Raw genomic sequence first — 20,907 nt, 5'->3', positions numbered from 1 at the left:
GTTATTCTGGGCAGTAGTTTATCGACGAGGAATCTGATCATTTGCTCAATAATATTATCGCGTCCTGCAGTTGTCGAACATAGCTGTGGAATTGGTTGGTTGGTTGGTTGTGTTTGGGAGGAGACCAGACAGCGAGGTCATCGGTCTCATCGGTTTAGGGAAGGACGGGGAAGGAAGTCGGCCGTGCCCTTTCAAAGGAACCATCCCGGAATTTGCCTGGAGTGATTTAGGGAAATCACGGAAAACCTAAATCAGGATGGCCGGACGCGGGATTGAACCGTCGTCCTCCCGAATGCGAGTCCAGTGTGCTAGCCACTGCTCTAGCTGTGCAAGTGGGATCTAGCCGTATTATCTAACAATTATGAGTTTTGCATTTGTCACAGACTCACTCGGTTGTTTAGCTGCTTATAGGAGAGATGATTATTAGGACGTACATTTTTGCTCTCAGTCCTACGAATACCTTTTATGAAGACGTGGCATTTTATAAATGTTGTTATCTGGATAAGCTGTTGTGTCAAACTCCTAAGGATATCAATTTTAATAACATCGTAAATATCTGATGTAGTTACCTGATATATTATGCTAACCGTGCCTGTGTAACACATTTTAACGTATCTCAACTTTCAATACATGCCCATAATTAAAATCAACAAGCTGCGTCCAGAAATGTGTACATTAGCCTTATATGTAACTTTCCGTCAATCAAACACTATGTCAAGTCGATTTAATTCAATAGCAACCCAATTTTCATTAAATATGACATTGCACTTGAAATATGATCCCACAGTCAGAGCAGTGTCTCCGTATCTACCTTCCGAACACGTTACTAGCTTCACATCACTCATTTTTCGCACATTTTCCACATTTTTCTTTCAATTAAACACTTCTCATCATTAATATGGATCTACGGTGTATTTCAAGGAGTTTGGTAGAATGAAAAAATCAGGCGAATTTTTCTTGGCGAAAAGATTATTGTTCAGAGAGTGGTAGCGAATATCGCATAATGTGGAAATCAGGTTCTTTGGAACGTGTGGCTTGTTGATGCTTGGTGGTAGTACAACTGCTAACTCTGAAGCGATGTTCAACAACTTGTAATAATTTTTTTATATCTACAACATGTTGCAATTTTACATCATTATATTTCAGCAACCCATCCCATGCTAATGAAGAAGAAGTCAGAGGATGGGCTGGATTCAGTTCGGTTAACGGAAATTTTGAAACTCATCAGGCAAAACAAGACATTTGTGTTCAAATACAAGACAAAATAATGTCCTAATACTCTGCATTCAAATAATGTCCACGCTTTGCATGCTCTTTAGTATTCCAAATCTTTGACTGTTGCTTCACCAGTCGACAAACTTTAGAATGCTGCAACTGGCGGCATCATTCATCCAATAGAGCTGATTCACCAGTTCGATACCCGTCTGGAAACACGACATTTTTAATTATAAAATTAGACTGCTAACTCTTGTTGTTTTCAAGTCGTCAGGTTTTAAAGTTGATGTGTATAAATCGAAATTTATATTGTTATTCCAATATGATGAATGTAATGAATGTTTTGTACTTTCCCATGTTTGACGCAATGATAGAAACAAGGCCTGCATTTATTTTCACTCACTGTTGTCGGTTTCTTCCAGTCATTCACATATGTTTTTAACTGTTAAATGAGCATTGTAGTTCGTCAGGTTTCGAAACACAACAGACTCCATAAAAGTGGGCCTATAGCTTGAATTGGAGCTATCATGTACAGCTCCACGTAATCTGCCTCAAAAATGACAATGACCTCTGTGTTTCACATCAGTTCACATGCAGCCTTCCTTGCAGATATGACAAATTTCTGATGTTTAAAAGCTTCTTTCTCTTCCTGTTTTGCAAGTAATATTTTGCGTACAATGAGATACATCTGTCTGCTAAGCCATTCCAAGCAGTCAGCACCTTAGAACATCTTAAACTCTGACTATTCCTAACTATAACAACACTGCACCTATATGAGTGGGTCATGATACGAGTGGGTCATGATATTCTCATGTAGAGGTGGTGCCAACGTCTCCATCTGTGGCAGATGGTGGCAAGGAATGTGGCATGACGTTTTGTCAACAGAAAACACACACACACACACACACACACACACACACACACATACACACACGCGCGCGCGCGGTATCTCCCAATCAGAGTCCACTGCTTCACAAGCCATTAAAATGAAAAAGCCAATCTTAGCCTACTATTTTACAAGCCATTAAAACGAAACAGTTTGTCAGCATGTTCCCCAGAGTAGGCTATATTTTTCTCTGTATTTCCCACCTGGTAGCAAGTATAGTTCTATCTTTGTACTCCACTCGGTGAAGGCACAAAAAACTCTTAAATCAGTTATTTCCACATCTACATATTCTGTATTGTTTATCAAGATACACATACACTGCCTATTGCCACTACATCTACATCTACATCCATCCTTCGCAAGCCACCTGACGGTGTGTGGCGGAGGGTACCTTGAGTACCTCTATCGGTTCTCCCTTCTATTCCAGTCTCGTATTGTTCGTGGAAAGAAGGATTGTCAGTATGCTTTAGTGTGGGCTCTAATCTCTCTGATTTTATCCTCATGATCTCTTCGCGAGATATACGTAGGAGGGAGCAATATACTGATTGACTCTTCGGTGAAGGTATGTTCTCGAAACTTTAAGAAAAGCCCGTACCGAGCTACTGAGCGTCTCTCCTGCAGAGTCTTCCACTGGAGTTTATCTATCATCTCCGTAACGCTTTCGCGATTACTAAATGATACTGTAACGAAGCGCGCTGGTCTCCGTTGGATCTTCTCTATCTCTTCTATCAACCCTATCTGGTACGGATCCCACACTGCTGAGCAGTATTCAAGCAGTGGGCGAACAAGCGTACTGTAACCTACTTCCTTTGTTTTCGGATTCCATATCCTTAGGATTCTTCCAATGAATCTTAGTCTGGCATCTGCTTTTCCGACGATCAACTTTATATGATCATTCCATTTTAAATCACTCCTAATGCATACTCCCAGGTAATTTATGGAATTAACTGCTTCCAGTTGCTGACCTGCTATTTTGTAGCTAAATGATAAGGGATCTATCTTTCTACGTATTCGCAGCACGTTACACTTGTCTACATTGAGGTTCAATTGCCATTCCCTGCACCATGCGTCAATTCGCTGCAGATCCTCCTGCACTTCAGTACAATTTTCCGTTGTTACAACGTCTCGATACACCACAGCATCATCTGCAAAAAGCCTCAGTGAACTTCCTATATCATCCTCAAGGTCATTTATGTATATTGTGAATAGCAACGGTCCTATGACACTCCCCTGCCGCATACCTGAAATCCCTCTTACTTCGGAAGACTTCTCTCCATTGAGAATGACATGCTGCGTTCTGTTATCTAGGAACTCTTCAATCCAATCACACAATTGGTCTGATAGTCCATATGCCCTTACCTTGTTCATTAAACGACTGCATAAGTCAAGAAACACGGCATCTACCTGTGAACACGTGTCTATGGCCCTCTGAGTCTCGTGGACGAATAGCGCGAGCTATGTTTTACACGACGGTCTTTTTCGAAACCCATGCTGATTCCTACAGAGTAGATTTCTAGTCTCCAGAAAATTCATTATACTCGAACATAACACGTGTTCCATAATTCTACAACTGATCGACGTTAGAGATATAGGTCTATAGTTCTGCACATCTGTTCGACGTCTCTTCTTGAAAACGGGGATGACCTGTGCCCTTTTCCTATCCTTTGGAACGTTACGCTCTTCTAGACACCAGCGGTACACCGCTGAGGGGGCAAGTGCCTTCGCGTACTCTGTGTAAAATCGAACTGGTATCCCATCAGGTCCAGCGGCCTTTCTTCTTTTGAGCGGTTTTAATTGTTTCTCTATCCCTCTGTCGTCTATTTCGATATCTACCACTTTGTCATCTGTGAGACAATCTAGAGAAGGAACTACAGTGCAGTCTTCCTCTGTGAAACAGCTTTGGAAAAAGACATTTAGTATTTCGGCCTTTAGTCTGTCATCCTCTGTTTCAATACCATTTTGGTCACAGAGTGTCTGGACATTTTGTTTTGATCCACCTACCGCTTTGACATAAGACCAAAATTTCTTATGATTTTCTGCCAAGTCAGTACATAGAACTTTACTTTGGAATTCATTGAACGCCTCTCGCATAGCTCTCCTCACACTACATTTCGCTTCGCGTAATTTTTGTTTGTCTGCAAGGCTTTGGCTATGTTTATGTTTGCTGTGAAGTTCCCTTTGCTTCCGCAGCAGTTTTCTAACTCGGTTGTTGTACCACGGTGGCTCTTTTCCATCTCTTACTATCTTGCTTGACACATACTCATCTAACGCATATTGTACGATGGTTTTGAACTTTGTCCACTGATCCTCAACATTGTCTGTACTTGAGACAAAACTTTTGTGTTGAGCCGTCAGGTACTCTGTAATCTGCTTTTTGTCACTTTTGCTAAACAGAAAAATCTTCCTACCTTTACTACTTAGAGGTTATTAGTTAAGTCTGTACCACACTAAGTGTGCAGTACAATGGACCTTAAAATTAAATATTTCCACGTCTGAATTTTCTGTACTTTCAAAATATACATGCCACTTCACTTGGCATTAACAGTACTTCGACCAATGTACTCCATTTGGTGCAAGGAACAGTGGACCCTCAAATTATACATGTCACCACCTAAATTGCCAGTATTATTTATCGAAATATATGTGGCTCAATTATTAGCACTACTGCTCTGTATTGACGGTTATAGTGCACATGACAAAATAGTAAAGTTCAATCTTTGTACCCATCTCGGTGCAAGGCACAAATGATCCCCAAATTAAATTTATCCACATCTAAATTTTCAGAACACATGTGGCTCACTTAATGACCTAATTTAAAGGTTATGACAAACCTGACTAAACTGTAAACTCAGATATTTTTATCCCTTTTGGTGCAAGACAGAAACGACAACCAATTAAATATATCTACAGCTAAAAGCAGATGGGATCCCAGATCAATTATTTCCACATTCAGATTGCACGTGTTATTTACCAAAGCACAGCTGTTTCATATGTTGAATCTGCTGATCTAACTTACAGGCTAAGGTGCAGTTGGTAACAACTGAAGTTCGACCTAGGTAGCCCACTTGATGCAAGGCACAATAGACCCTCAAAATTAAATATTTCCAATTTTTTTGTCCGTATTATTTATCAGCTTACTGGGACTACTGATCTAACGTACAGGTTAAGCTGCAGTTGGTGTCGCAATACTTCGAAATTTGAATCTATTTGTTGCAAGGCATGATGGATATTCAAATGAAAAAATACTTCCACCTTTAATTTATCTGCATAATTTGTCAAAATGCAGGTGGCTGACTTATTGCCTATCTGTTGTACACAGTTTGTACATATTATTTGGCTTCGTAGTATACTAAATTACTTCTGAGAAGAAGTGAACAGTAGCTGATTATTTAGTTGTTTCTAGTAGTGCTCTTTATTTTTGGAATAAGAGTTAGCGTATTTTTTAGATCGTGTCGAGTGAGTTTATTCTTTGGTGTAGTTTTCCGCCGCGTAAGTCGCTAGTATCGGGTTATTTACATGATTCCATGAGAGTTGCCAGCAGCGAACATTGAATAGAGCTCCACCCTCTTACCGGAAGGGAAGTCATCAGCGGCAGGAGCAGTTTTCCTGCTGTACACAGTTTGTGTACTCTCCCAAATTGCCCTTTACATACCTGCTGCCATCATGTGTCAGCTCCAAACACACAAATCATACTCCCCCCCCCCCCCCCTCCCACACACACACACACACACACACACACACACACACACACACACACACAATTCAGGAGAATTGACATGCGGTGGCACATATGTCGGTACATCTGCCAAGGAGTTATGTAATCCATGACACACGGATTCGCTGTTGTCTTGCTTTCCAAAGGTGAACCTGCACGCTATTAAACAGTGCTCGCGATGTGCTGGCTCATCATTGTATGTTGTGTATGCATGCGTGTCTGTTATTTCCTGCGGAGCATGATCATGTGTGCTCACATCAAATGTCATATCGTACTTGAATGATGATATTTCAAAACAAAAGTCTGTCTGGTTACTTATAGCTAACACTGAGTTATAGTACAGCTAGTTATAATACAGCTAACACTGAGTTATAGTACTATGTTTGAACAAAGATGAAAAACTTAAGAGCAATGATAATAAACTTACTTTTGTCGCCAGATTTTATTTTTAACCTCTCCTGACGCGTTTTGAGTTCCCCATCATCAGATCAGTGGCGTAAAAATACAATGTACGATGAAACAGAGAAATGTACATTACAATGAAGCAGTGAATCCGGCTAACATAAGCTTTACGCCGATAGACAACATCTTTGCATTTATAGTTATTCTACTGCAACATCACGCCCCAAACTGGCTTTGACAGTGGAAGACGTTATAAGGTAATCTATGCCACTAGGAGAAGGGGGGGGGGGGCGTTATTGACAATATCGTACTATTTTCTTTTGCGTGATGTTCCACTTAAGTTTGTAGGAGGACAAGATCATTTACAACACACGTCTTATCCCACGAAAGCAGAATTTTAAGAAACGCAAAGGAAAGATGCTGACAGAGTAAAGGCGTTAAAATCTGAAATATATTACATGATAAATTCCAACAAAGACGAAAAGCTGCACAAGAAAACCTTTATTTGGTTCACTTTAACGGTTTCGGTAGTTTAAACTGTCATCTTCAGAAGTGAAATAGGCTGAAATCTTTGGTAAGCCAATGCCAAAATAAAAATCCGACGGTAGTGTCGTTTGCTACAGAATCAATAAAATAGAGTGACAGTGCGATGAGTAGCAAACGATAAACTGTCAAGTCTCAAATCGTACATAGTATATCCGACGAATATCAACGAACATACTGGTCACAACCATTTCTGTAATATCTTTAGCTGTTTGCATACGTATATGTGTTAATAATATTCTACATTTTGTAAGGAGCACAATTTGTTCAGTTTTCATTCAGCATCTTCAGAATCTGTGATAATTTGTCATTCGAAAGAGATACTGAACCGTAACATCCTTTGGCGGTAATAAGTACCAGTCGTTTGCCGCCGGCCGCTGTGGCCGAGCGGTTCTAGGCGCTTCAGTCCGGAACCGCGCTACTGCTACGGTCGCAGTTTCGAATCCTGCCTCGGGCATGGATGTGTGTGGTGTCCTTAGGTTAGTTAGGTTTAAGTAGTTCTAAGTTCTAGGGGACTGATGACCTCAGAGGTTAAGTCCCATAATGCTTAGAGCCTTTTGAATCATTTTTTTGTTGTTTGTAACAATGATATATTCCCTCTTTGCACGAATGTACCGTGGTAGAGCATTTATGACAGCATGCAACGAATTCATTTGTAAATTCTGAAGAACAGCTACGAAATTGGACGACCAGCTTCTTCAGCAAAAAGGGATGGGAAAAATGTCTCATGCTGCATGGCATACCTTTCCTCCGTACCATGTCACTACTTTCTGCTGGAGATATTAAAAGCTAAGGCACTGTAAAATTTCATTCGTATTAGAAATAATCCAAAAAGAATAATTTTATATATAACACTGGTTCGGTTTATTTAACCATCTACAGTCAATGTTGAGATAAAAATATAAGTTTAGCGGTGAAGCTCCAACGTCAGTTTGTACTTACGGTTCATCAGTGGCGCTTGAGGAATAATTGAGCTATGAATGAATTTCTGTACAGGTAAAAAGTAAAGTAGTATGGCATTAATAGCTGGGAGAACTCAAAGGACAGGTTTAACCGGGTGATTGGAAAGGTTTTTCCTATCCTTCACTCTTTCATGCACCTTGCCGTTGCGATGTATGAGAGCTGTGTATCTTTTGTGTGTAGGTGACTGTAATGGACGTGCATCTGTAGAGTCATATTCATGCTGGAGACGATGGGAGCAGGGAGAGTTTGAAACCTGGCGCCGGCACATAGCCTAATCCTCTCGGAGAGCACCAAGAGGGCCCCAGAGCTTAGCGTCCTCATCCAATAGACAGATCACCACCAACAGTGTCACATACTTTCACTTCAAGAGACACTGGGGGCAGGTTTGGAATTTAACCCAGGATATTAGCAAAGACTGGCGACCAGGAGCTTCACGCCACCACCTCTCCTCAGCTCGCCGGTCACAAACCGGCAGCGGAAAATCATTTAACACCAGGATTCGAATCGGCTTATCTGCGAGAATAACGCAACCACGTAGGGCGCGTTAGCGACCTCGGCTACGGAGGCTGGTTCTGCAGGATATCTTTGGTATTACGAGGAAGGAGGCACGTCATTTTGTACACCACCTCAGACTCACCACACCCAGTAAAGTAGGTATTGTAATTTTTCAGACAGTGTCCAACAGCCGCTTGTATATCAACTCCATCATCGTGGGCGCGGTGTCGGCGCTCGGCTACAGCTGCGCGGGCCAGTTCGTCAACTGGCTGGGCTACCGGACTCTGATGAGTGAGTACGACACCGGCCAGCGCGAACGTTCAGACGTTCGCTCAGCCGGTGGTTTCTAGCCCTTAGCCACAGTTCTATGTTGTGGGATTAGACTGGGCTGGGATGCTGTGCGTGTCTCTTGCAGTGATTTGCTTCTTCTCAAGTGGAGCTTTCGGCATCGGCGTCCAGTGGTCCACCAACGCCGACCTGACGCTGGCCATGCTGTCGCTGTACCTGGCGCTCGTCGGCATCTGCTCCACCTGCATGATGGGCGTCGTCGTCACCATATTCCCCACCTCTCTAAGGTACGCCGTTGGTAACAGGAAGTAGAGAAGACAGACGACAGTGGCGTAATTTGTTAAAACGACTTTGCTAAGTAAGCAGCAACACACTGAATCTAGACTAACACCGTGGGATGTGGCGTAGGTGTTTAGGCCTTCGGAAGGAATGGGTTTAAAACCCTTACTTAGATTTTATATGGTTTCTCTAATCGCTAGAGGTGATAGCCGAAATGCTTACATTGAAGAGGCCACTGTCGAAAAATACTCCCTGTCCTTTAAATGAAAAGAGAATATATAAAATACGTCAAATGAAGCGTGCAAAAGAACACAGATGTCTAAAAAGTGAGACTGAGAAACTTTCAAAATGACGCAACAGTAATGGGTAGAGGTGAAAATACAAAGATGTAGATTCCTGAATGACTATGAGAAAGGTAGACGACGCGTACAGGAAAATTCACCGTTGGATAAAGGAGAAGCACCTGTAAGAATATTAAGAGCTTTAATGGTAGTCCGTTACAAAGCAAAGGAGGAACAGCTAAAAGGAGGGAGGAATATGTAGAAGGCTATAAAACGGAACAAAGAAGACAATAGTGTAGAAATGGAAGAGGAAGCGGATGAAGGTGACGTGGGAGATGGTATATCGCAAAGAGACTTTGACAGAGTAGTGAAGGACCTAAGTCCACACAAGGAACTTGGAGTAGACGATATTCGTAGAAGATATTCCGTCAGAGCTACTGAGGTCCTAGGGAGAACAAGCCGTGATTAAACCATACCACCTATTATGCAGGATATATAAGACAGCCGAAATGATCTCAGACTTCAATAAGAATGTAAGGTTTCAGTTAAAAAGAAGGCAGATACCAACAAGTATGAATATTACCAAACTATCACTTTAGTAAGTGATGGTGGTAAAATACTGATTCGAATTATATATAAAACAATGTAAACGCTTGTAGAAGTCGACCTTGGGGACTATCAATTGCGGTTTTCCAGAAATATAGGAACATGCAGGGCAATAGTGACGCTTCGACTTAGGTTGGAGAATAGCTGTTCTGCGTTTATAGCCTTTCTGGATTCAGAGGAAGCTCGAATGGAATTTTTTTGCTGTTGTCTTTAGTATGAAGACTGGTTTGATGCATCCCTCCATACTACACTATCGTGTGCAAGCCTCCCTTTCTCCTGTGAACTACTGCAATTAACATCCTTCTGCATCTGCTTATTGTATTCATCTCTTGGTCTCCCTCTATGATATTAATCTCCCAATATACTTCCTTCCAGTACTAAACTGGCGATTTCTTGATGTCTCTGAGTATGTCCTATCAACCGATCCATTCTTCTAATCAGGTTGTGCCACAAATTTCTCTTCTCCCCAATTCTGTTCAGCAACTCCTTATTAAATACACGACCCATCGATCTAATCTTCAACATTCGCCTGTAGCACCCCATTTCAAAAACTTCTTTTTCCTTCTTGTTTCAACAGTTTATCATCCATTTTTTACTTTAGTACATGGCTGCACTCCGTACAAATCCTTTCAGAACAATCTTCCTAACACCTTAATCTTGATTCGATGTTAACAAACGTATCTTGTTCAGAAACGCTTTTCGTGACATTGCGTCTACATTTTATATCTTCTCTTCTTCGGCCATTATTAGTTATTTTGCTGCCCAAATAGAAAACTCATCTACAACTTTAAGTGTATCATTACTTAATCTAATTCCTCAACATCACTTGATTTAATTTTACATTCCATTGTCATTGTTTTTTTGTCGTCGTTTGTCTTGAGTATTCATCTTGACTGGACTATACTCTTTTAAATTTGGAACATGTTGTTGTTGTGGTCTTCAGTCCAGAGACTGGTTTGATGCAGCTCTCCATGCTACTCCATCCTGTGCAAGTTTCTTCATCTCCGAGTAATCTGAATCTGCTTAGTGTATTTATCTCTTGGTCTCCCTCTACGACTTTTACCCTCAACGATTCCCTCCAACACTAAATTATAACATACTCTTTTAAATTCTGCAAATAGCAGGGATAAAATACAGGTAGTGTTGAGGTATTTTCAACATGTGCAATATACAGGCTGCATTTAAGTGTCGAGGTACATACAAAAGAAGTAGTAGTTACGAAGAGAGTGTTACAGTATTGTGACGTGTCTCTGATGTTATTTAATGTGTACAGTGAGCAATCATGAAGGAAACCAAGGAGAAATTGGTGAATGGAAGTAGAGTTTAGGGAGAAGAAATAAAAAGTTTGATGTTTTCCATTGACAATGTAATTCTGGAAGAGAGGGCAGATGACACTGAACAGTTGTTGTACGTAATGGACAGTCTTTAAAACGGATTATAAGAGGAACATCAACAGAAATACAACAAAGGTAATGAACGAAGTCGAATTAAATCCAACGGTGCAGAGGGAATGAGATTTGGAAACGAGACCCTAAAATTAGGTGAAGATGTTTATTTGGGCAGGAAAATTACTGACTGTTGTGGAAGGAGGGAATAAATAAAATGGAGACTGGCAGTAGAAATGCAAATTTAAATGTTAGGAACTGTTTTTGGAGGGTGAGGAAGTGAAACATGGTGTGCAAGAAGAGAATAGAAGCTTTTGAAAGGTGGTGCTACAGGGGAGTGCTGAATATCAGATGGGTATATTGGATAAGTAATGATGAGGTAATTAATCGAACTGAAGAGAAAGATACGGCATAATTTGATAACTTGATTTAACGAAGGGGAGGGGGTTTAAAATTATAGAGGGAAACCAAACATTGAATGTAGTAAGTTAGTACAATTGGCTGTATGTTCCAATAGTTACGTGGAGATATACAGACTTGCATAGAATACACTAGCAAGGAGAGCTGCGGCAAACCGATCTTCGGATTAACCAGCAGAACACTAAGATCAGAGCATGATAGAGGGTGTTAAATCGAAAAAAATTTTCACCATAACCAAATGCCGGAAATCCACATTTTGGAGCTGCAACCACAAAACGACAGCCAATCAGCAACGAGTACACGAATGTCAACACTGTTAGAATGTTATAGGCTGCAACAATCACTCAGGAATTTTCGAAATGGCAAACCAATCATCTCTTCGAATAAGTACACATTTTTGCGATCGCGAAAGCATATATTTCGCTCATTTACGGCAAAAATTTTATTAATAGAAACAATGTCTAAAATTTAGTTTTTTTCTCATTTACCAATAACTTTACAGCTACTTACCGACTTCTTGGAACAAAAGTTCATCCCTACTTTCTGTACATTAACAGAACATTAAAAATCTATTTAGATGTCATTAAAAACACAGCGCCTTGTAGCATCATATATTGACTATGTTCCTTCCATGCTATTTTTGTTGTGATGCTTCTTATCTTAACAAATTAATGGCATTTAGTTAGCGGTTTTAATAGTGCATTGTGCATTTCCGACTTTTCGTTACGTGGAAAAAGTTACTTGATTCTACGTTATCAGCTACTCTGAATGTATAATCTCATGTTTTCAGTCTATTAAAGCCGTGATCAAGTTAAAATTCAAATTTTGGAGCCCCAGAACTTTGTTCTAGAAGCGCTAGTTGAGGGAGTCCAACAAAAATAGCTCACACGTTCACACAACTTCTGTCTTATGAATGCTTATTAGTGGTTAAGCTATACAGAAGGCGTTCATAGCGTATATTTCAACCACAGAAACGCTATGCCACTGCACCACGGAAACATACTAATGTCACTCCACCACATGGGGGGAGGGGTACCCCACGACACAGCAAGTTCCTTTGTATAAAGAACCAAGGTAAGGCCATTTTGATCGTTTTTGTCAGTTTCTGTAAGTCGACAACATCGTGAAAAATTCCTGTGCGCAAAAATGTGCGCGTACAGCTACGTCTTGCCACTGTACAATGTTCTTTTAGTTACAATCGAAAATACATACTAATGTGAATTTATTTTCCTTTCTATCGTTGAGGAAGCACCACTCAAGGACCGTTAAAGTAATTCCCATATGCCCTATACCGCTATCAAGAATTACTACCCAATCATTACTTCAGTTGATTTTATCTTTTGTCAGAAATCACTCGTTTCTCTGTTACAGAACCACGGCTGTCAGCCTGACCATGATGTTCGGCCGAATTGCTGCTCTATCGGGCAACGTCATCTTCCCTGTGCTGCTGGACATAAGCTGTCAGCTGCCCTTCTTCCTTGTGAGCGGTGTCAACATAGGTAAGCAGTATTCTGAGCTGCCAAGTGCTGAATTTTGGGAAAGAGTGGAAAGTGAGAGATTTTTTTTACGGTGAGTAGTTATACCACATCGGTCCAGAAAGTTTTGAGATTAGATTAATAGAAAACAGAGGAAATTTAAGATTGTGGTTGCTATGCTTCAGGCTTCCTACATGGTATCCTCCTGACCTCTTCCTGACCCCCACCCCCGCCCCCTCCCAACGCCTCTGACCCATGCCTTCTCGCCACCTCAGTTCACATGACAATGTGAAACTATCAGAATAGTCTGTCTTTGGGATATTGTTCAACTCCCGTCTCATGTTGCTCTGAATGCCGCTTATGGCGACAAAGCATTGACTCTTCATGTGAAGTTTTGCACTTCGTCGTTTTTAGTAGGTTATGATTTTTTCCAGATAAGAACTGACCGCATTTTGTATTTCAATCAAGTCGCTGCTGGCGTCCTTGGACCGTTGTTTTTGTTTCAAAGTTCGCTGCAAGCATTTTGCATACACTTTTTTCTTCTTCAAAACATTCTGGAGAATGTGAACACTCGTTCCATTGCGATTGGTGATATACAACTGTGACACATCGTGGGCGTACGTCCACTACTTCACACTGACTGCTCACGGCTGACTGGTCGATTCTAAACCATTTGTTTGCAGTTGTGAGTTGAAGCCACAGTCTAATAAATACAGTCACGATATTCTCTGCTGCGAAAGTTGTTACCGTTCGACAGCTGGAGTAACAGTAGCGCTCCAAGATGTAAGAAAGCAGACAGTCAAAAATGGTTCAAATGGCTCTGAGCACTATGGGACTTAACATCTGAGGTCATCAGTCCCCTAGAACTTAGAACTACTTAAACGTAACTAACCTAAGGACATCACACACATCCATGCCCGCGGCAGGATTCGAACCTGAGACCGTAGCGGTCGCGTGGTTCCAGACCGAAGCGCCTAGAACCGCTCGGCCACTGCGGCCGGCAGCAGACAGTCAAATGCGTCGCAAGAAAAATGCTTGTCTTTAATTATTTTCTACTTAATAAACGGAGTAGTGGTTATTTTTTGTGTACCATGCGTTGGTGAGTTACCGAGAGACATGAATTATAGTGAAATACATGTAAAACCAGCCGAATCACAATGATACAGTGACCTATGCTAAAAGTTATTTCTGAAGAAATACTTCCGAATATGTCTACATTTTAGAGCTTAGTCCGCAGAAAGCAAAAGAATATCAACATGAGAAGCATATATTTCTGTTGTCTGTTGTTATTATCATACGTATTTTCCTCGACACTTACATAAATCTTATGGAGTCCAATGATTCGGCCTTTCCTACACTTGACTCAGCTTTCTAATACATGAATATTTTTGTAATGGTAATTAAGTTTGCTTCAAAACGAAATGTGCCGAAGATTCTTGCCGTTTGTGGCTCAGATTTAGCAACGAGTGTGGAATTTGTTTCTCCTGTGTTGGGAAACAGTATTGTTGATTCTGACGATTTATTATCACATCTATGTGATTTTTCCCTTAAGCTACAGTTGTGGTGGCTTGTTTGATACGTTGAATGATATAGGTATTACATCCCTTGCCAACGGCCATGCCGCAGTGGTAACATCGGTTCCCGCCGGATCACCGAAGTTTATCGGTGTCGGGCTGGGCTAGCACTTGGATGGGTGACCATCCGATCTGCCGAGCGCTGTTGGCAATCGGGCGCACTCAGCCCTTGCGAGGCAAATTGAGGAGCTACTTGGTTCAGAAGTAGCGGCTCCGGTCTCGTAAACTGACATTCGGCCGGGAGAGCGGTGTGCTGACCACATGTCCCTCCATATCGGCATCCGGCGACGCCTGTGGTCTGAGGATGACACGGCGGCCGGTCGTCACCGTTGGCCCTTCAAGACCTGTTTGGTCGGAGCTTAGTGCTACATTCCTTAGAGGTTCCTACGTTCCACATCCACTGACTTGGCTGAAAATGTAGCGAACAAACCTTTCTGTAAAAGGTTAGGTCTTCTAGTGTTTACTAGCAAGTTTTCTGGTGTTTACTAGCAAGTTTTCGTTATTAAAGGAAAACGATAACAATCATTAAATTTCTGTACGTTACAAGAGAATCAGAAATAACCTGTCCTGTAATCTACCGTTTTGTATCTCCCAGAGTCTTTAGGAAACTAAATAATCACAAATGGGGTGTAATTTTTTAGTTATTGTCGATTTTCATGTTACTACATACACTTCTCATTGTAAAAACTACGAATCAATATAAACGTTAGTATTCATAGTCATCCGATATCGTATTCAAAAGTGTCGTTTGGTGGCCGCAAGGGGGAGCTGCTATCGCTGGAGGTAACAAAAACAACATGGAGTTCAAATGGCTCTAAGCACTATAGGACTTAACATCTGAGGTAATCAGTCCCCTAGACGTAGAACTACTTAAACCTAACTAGCCTAAGGACGTCACACAGCCGGCCGTTGTGGCCGAGCGGTTCTAGGCGCTTCAGTCTGGATCCGCGCGACCGCTACGGTCGCAGGTTCATTTCCTGCCTCGGGCATGGATGTGTGTGATGTTCTTAGGTTAGTTAGGTTTAAGTCGTTCTAAGTTCTAGGGGACTGATAACCTCAGATGTTAGGGCTCAGAGCCATTTGAACCATTTTTGACGTCACACACATCCACGCCCAAGGCAGGATTCGAATCTGCGACCGTAGCAGCAGCGCTGTTCTAGACTGAAGCGCCTAGATCCGCTCGGCCACAGTGGCCGGCCGCGACGGAGTGTCGCGACTGTTGTGTTACACTGTGGTTGAAGCTGGCACCATAGTTACTGTGGTGACGTCACTTACGCAGCAGGAATAAAATTAGTTGCTAAATCTTATGGACGGCCATTGTACGGTTATCGGGGGACTAGGTACGTCCACAGGAAGCGCTCTGGCCGTTCTTGAGACAAATGAAACAATTTTCTGGACGTACGTTTACAGGACACCTTTTTATATTTTTTCTACAGTATTCTGTAAGAATACAGGAGACTGTTATATTCCTTTGTACATGATGCATTTCGGCAAGCTAAATTCTGTACCTACGAATAAATATAATTGACGGTCTGTAATTTATCAGCAGCTGGCAGGTTCGTTTAGGCTCAGTCCATACTAACGTGTGAGGGACGCGGTGACTCTTTAGCGCTGGGCTGCGTATCGTATTAGTAAAACCGTAGACAGCTGGTCAGTCCACGCACGCGTCACATACCTCAGCATTAATGTCAGGACCCTACGTCGTCTGAAGTCCACCGCGCGGCGTCGCTACCTTGTAGCAGCTGCAAAACAGAGCGGAAACAGAAAAAAACTCAACCGCACTGCATCAACATAAAATAGTAAGAAATTAATTTTAAGCAAAAAGGGATGTGGTAATTAGACACTGCAGTATTAGAAACGTGTCAAACAAAATGCTTAACACGGAATTTGTAAAATAGACAAAACTATCACTAACGGTAATATAATCATGCAAAGTGAGGGTTTCGAATTACCTTTTTGGCAACTGGTATTCCATCTGTCTTGAAGAAGAGTGAGGTTTCCTTGCGTCTGTGATTTTTTTAAATTTCACGTCGCTTGGTTTGGTTCTGAACAAGGAAACGCAACCTCAAGTTTATCCGTTGTCTCACAAAATTTGGAAATTTGTGGTAAGGGCTTGTGGGACCAAACCACTGAGGTCATCGGTCCCTAAGCTTACACACTACTTAACATAAACTAATTTACGCTAAGGACGACACACACACCCATACCCGAGGGAGGACTCGAACCTCCGACGGGGGAGCCGAGCGCACCGTGACAAGATGCCCTAGACCGGCGGCTACACCGCGCGGCTCCTTGTCTCACACACTGGGATAATAATACTCGTGCACTTACTGTGGAAATACTAGTGTATTCAGTTAACTATACGAAATACTGTATGTGCGTGACATCGGTGATTGAACCTTGGTAGACTTACTGAAATAGGACCAGATTGGGTACGACGGCAATTTTTCATTTCTTGTATAGAAATTGCCAGTATTTCTTACCACCATCTCTCTGGTTTTCACGACACTGTTTTGGCGTCTGCGATGGGAGAGGGACACTAATGTGTTTATTATTCCGCTCCATATACAGGCCTATCCCGAATTCTAACGACAAAATTGCCGATTTCCTTCAGGAATACTTACAGTAATTTGTTATAAGCAAGCTTGAGCTGTTGTGACTTTTTACAGGCAGAAAGGTAATTATGGTTTATTGTTTGTTACCTCACTGACTTTGTTTCTGTAAAAATATCTTCATTCAGTGAGAAACCTGTAACAAAGGACCACCATTACGAAGAAGTAATGGTTCTTCCCAAGCACCTACGTTCAGACGCAAAAGTAGTATTATGTGATTACCGTCACGGTGAAAACAGTCGTGCATAGCATCGATGTACCGCTGTGCCATTTTTTTTCAATAAACTTAAACACAAGAAACATTTCAGATAACTCTTCAGCTGTAAATTTATCCACACCGTTGCTTACGACCAGTAACGTACACTTGAAATACAGCGGTGATCGCAGGCAGAATTAAAGTCTACTGCAGCACTGACGCGAATGAAACGCAGCATGTTACATTTTCCCAGTTTTTCTGTTTACCTTGTAAACATGCAGAAGAAGATACAACACTTAAGAATTACAGTAAACTGAGGTGACAAATAACTTAAAGAACTGATAATTTCTTCAACAGGTAGCACCTAATCCAGATGTGTTCCAAGAAGGCGGAGAAGTTTTTCTGCACATATGTTGTGCTGGTATTGTTTATCGGTACAGCGCGTGTTAACCGAAAAGATAAGTGCTGAATAAACTCGGCGCAGGCTTTATATGTGAAGTGGCTCATGTTCGAATCCATACGAATATCTTTCATTTTTTCCACCCTAACACACCGAGCGACGTGGCGCAGTGGCTAGCACACTGGACTCGCATTCGGGAGGACGACGGTTCAATCCCGCATCCGGCCATACTGATCTAGTTTTTCCGCGATTTCCCTAAAACGCTCCAGGCAAATGCCGGGATAGTTCCTTTGAAAGGGCACGGCCGACTTCCTTCCCCGTCCTTCCCCAATCCGATGAGACCGATGACTTCGCTGTCTGGTCTTCCCAAAACAACCCAACCCCTCCACCCTAACAGACACGTTCTTCTGGTTCAACAATTTGCTGTCTGGGAAGCGTACTACTTCGATAATGTGCATCTGATTTCTTACAGAAGATGCGGTTATGCGATTGAATTTTGGCTGTAAATCAGTCACTTCTGATGGAGAATGAACTCACTGGTGTACGTCTGTTTGACGTAATATGTGAGAATTAATCATCAGGTGTCATAAATACTACACCGAGCGAGATGGCACAGTGGTTAGCACACTGGACTCGCATTCGGGAGGACGACGGTTCAATCCCGTCTCCAGCCATCCTGATTTAGGTTTTCCGTGATTTCCCTAAATCGTTTCAGGCAAATGCCGGGATGGTTCCTTTGAAAGGGCACAGCCGATTTCCTTCCCCATCCTTCCCTAACCCGAGCTTGCGCTCCGTCTCTCATGACCTCGTTGTCGACGGGACGTTAAACAACACTAACCTAACCATAAATACTACACAGTTAGGGACATACCGAGATACTGGAGAATCCAGTAGACGTTGGAGAACTGGACTTTGACGTCTAACAACAATGTTTAGATAATGGACTTATCAACATCTCACAGTAAAATAATTATAAAGGCGGTACAGTTGAAACATGCTTCTGCGTTTCGCGGGTCGATGGATAAGGTTCGGCGCCGGCTTCGGGAGACCGGAGTGCTTAGCAATCGTGCGGCCTTCGAGAAGTCCGTGGTGATCATCTACTCTACGGGTTAGCGTTTGCCGACTACAGTATTAAGCGTGACTGGCGGAACGTGACATTTTCCAACGAATGGATATTGTACTCGGCGAATGATGGTTCCGTAGGAGTATACAGGCGCAAAGTGCCCCGTTTCCACTCCAAATACACCCACAAGTGACAACGCGATGGCGTTCGACAGTGGTAGTTTACGGCTGGATGTGTTACCGTCGACTTGGAATCCTTCACAGCATAGATAGTCGATTTGGTGCAGCCCATAAACCCAATTACGGCGAATATTATGCTACCATCAATGTGACAATCACGGTGAAAAACATATTCAGAGTGAGTAATCTGTTGCAGCAGGACCATCTCAGCCATGGTACGGGAGTGGTTTGCAGAATAGAATGAGATTTCTCTTTTCCATCGCTTTCCTTCTGCAACAGACCTAAATCCTACTGAAAACGTATGGGCAGAAATGAAACGAACCGAACAAAGCGAGGAAAGTGGTATGACTCAGCGCCAAGAATCCTTAATGACCTTTGCAACCTCAACCAACGCAGAAAACTTGTACTAAGTCAGATAAGAATCAAACCTTGCATGTTAGACCGTCGACTATACCAGTGACGCAGCTGCCGTTGTTTACACACTTTTATCGCTCTTGAATCCACAACATGAAATTAAGCGTCTTCACTAGGTCTGTAGTGCTAAACATGACATTGTGCAATTTTTTTACTTGTTTTTGGAAGGTGTGTCCTTATGCTAACTGTCAAAGAGCTGTTAATTCTGCTGCTGTAATCATAATTATAAGTGGACTTTATTTTTATTGACAGTACTGTATACCCCATACCGTGACTAGCTCCTGCGTAACATTGCGGGTAATTGAAATTTCAGTCACTGCAATTTTTTGTGCAGGCAAATGTAACGGGATTGCTGTAGTAAATTTGGAAATTTGTGGTAAGTTCTATGGGACCAAACTGCTGAGGTCATCAGTCCGTAGGTTTGCACACTCCTTAATCTAACTTAACTAACGAACGCTAAGGACAATACACACACCCATACCCAAAGGAGGGCTCGAACCTCCGACGGGGGCAGCCGCGCTAACCGTGGAAAGGCGCCTGAGACCGCACGGCTACACCGCTCGGCTTGCTCTTGTATCCCCGCCCTGAGGAGTGATCGAAGACACTTCTAAAAGAGAAACTTTGTTAACAAAACAAAACTCAATAATAATGTCCTTTGATGAGCATACACGCAACTACACACAAAACGGAAATACACTACTGGCCATTAAAATTGCTACACCAAGAAGAAATGCAGATAATAAACGGGTATTCATTGGACAGATATATTATACTGGAACTGACATGTGATTACATTTTCAGGCAATTTGGGTGCAGAGATTCTGAGAAATCAGTACCCAGAACAACCACCTCTGGCCGTAATAACGGCTTTGATACGTCTAGGCACTGAGTCAAACAGAGCTTGAATGGCGTGTACAGGTACAGCTGCCCATGCAACTTCAACACGTTACCACAGTTCATCAAGCATAGTGACTGGCGTATTGTGACGAGTCAGTTGCTCGGCCACTATTGGCCAGACGTTTTCAGTTGGTGAGAGATCTGGAGACTGTGCTGGCCATGGCAGCAGTCGAACATTTTCTGTATCCAGAAAGGCCCGTACAGGACCTGCAACATGCGGTCGTACATTATCCTGCTGACATGTAGGGTTTCACAGAGATCGAATGAGGGATAGAGCCACGGATCGTAACACATCTGAAATGTAACGTCCACTGTTCAAAGTGCCATCAATGCGAACAAGAGGTGACCGAGACGTGTAACCAATGGCACCCCATACCATCACGCCAGGTGATACGTCAGTATGGCGATGACGAATACACGCTTCCAATGTGCGTTCACCGCGATGTCGCCAAACACGGATGCGACCATCATGATGCTGTAAACACAACCTGGATTCATCCGAAAAAACGACGTTTTGCCATTCGTGCACCCAGGTTGGTCGTTGAGTACACCATCGCAGGCACTCGTCGAGCTGTTCGTGCAAATGATTGTCGTAATGCAAACGTTCCCATCTGTTGAC

The 20,907-nt window shown here is 42.3% G+C and overlaps 1 protein-coding gene across 1 annotated transcript in view; it reads left to right on the top strand.

Annotated features, from left to right (window-relative positions):
- The window catches only part of LOC124613091 (synaptic vesicle glycoprotein 2C-like), a 179,545-nt gene that overhangs the window by 140,859 nt on the left and 17,779 nt on the right, over positions 1 to 20,907 (top strand). The window contains exons 9-11 of the mRNA XM_047141683.1: positions 8,396 to 8,510; positions 8,635 to 8,794; positions 12,850 to 12,977. Coding sequence (XP_046997639.1) covers positions 8,396 to 8,510; positions 8,635 to 8,794; positions 12,850 to 12,977 — 403 coding nt within the window. The remainder of the gene's footprint in view (positions 1 to 8,395; positions 8,511 to 8,634; positions 8,795 to 12,849; positions 12,978 to 20,907) is intronic.

This window comes from Schistocerca americana, chromosome 4 (assembly GCF_021461395.2).
Source record: "Schistocerca americana isolate TAMUIC-IGC-003095 chromosome 4, iqSchAmer2.1, whole genome shotgun sequence".
NCBI lineage: Eukaryota > Metazoa > Arthropoda > Insecta > Orthoptera > Acrididae > Schistocerca > Schistocerca americana.
The sequence above is the reverse complement of the archived record's forward strand: the minus strand, read 5'-3'. Positions and strand labels throughout refer to the sequence as shown.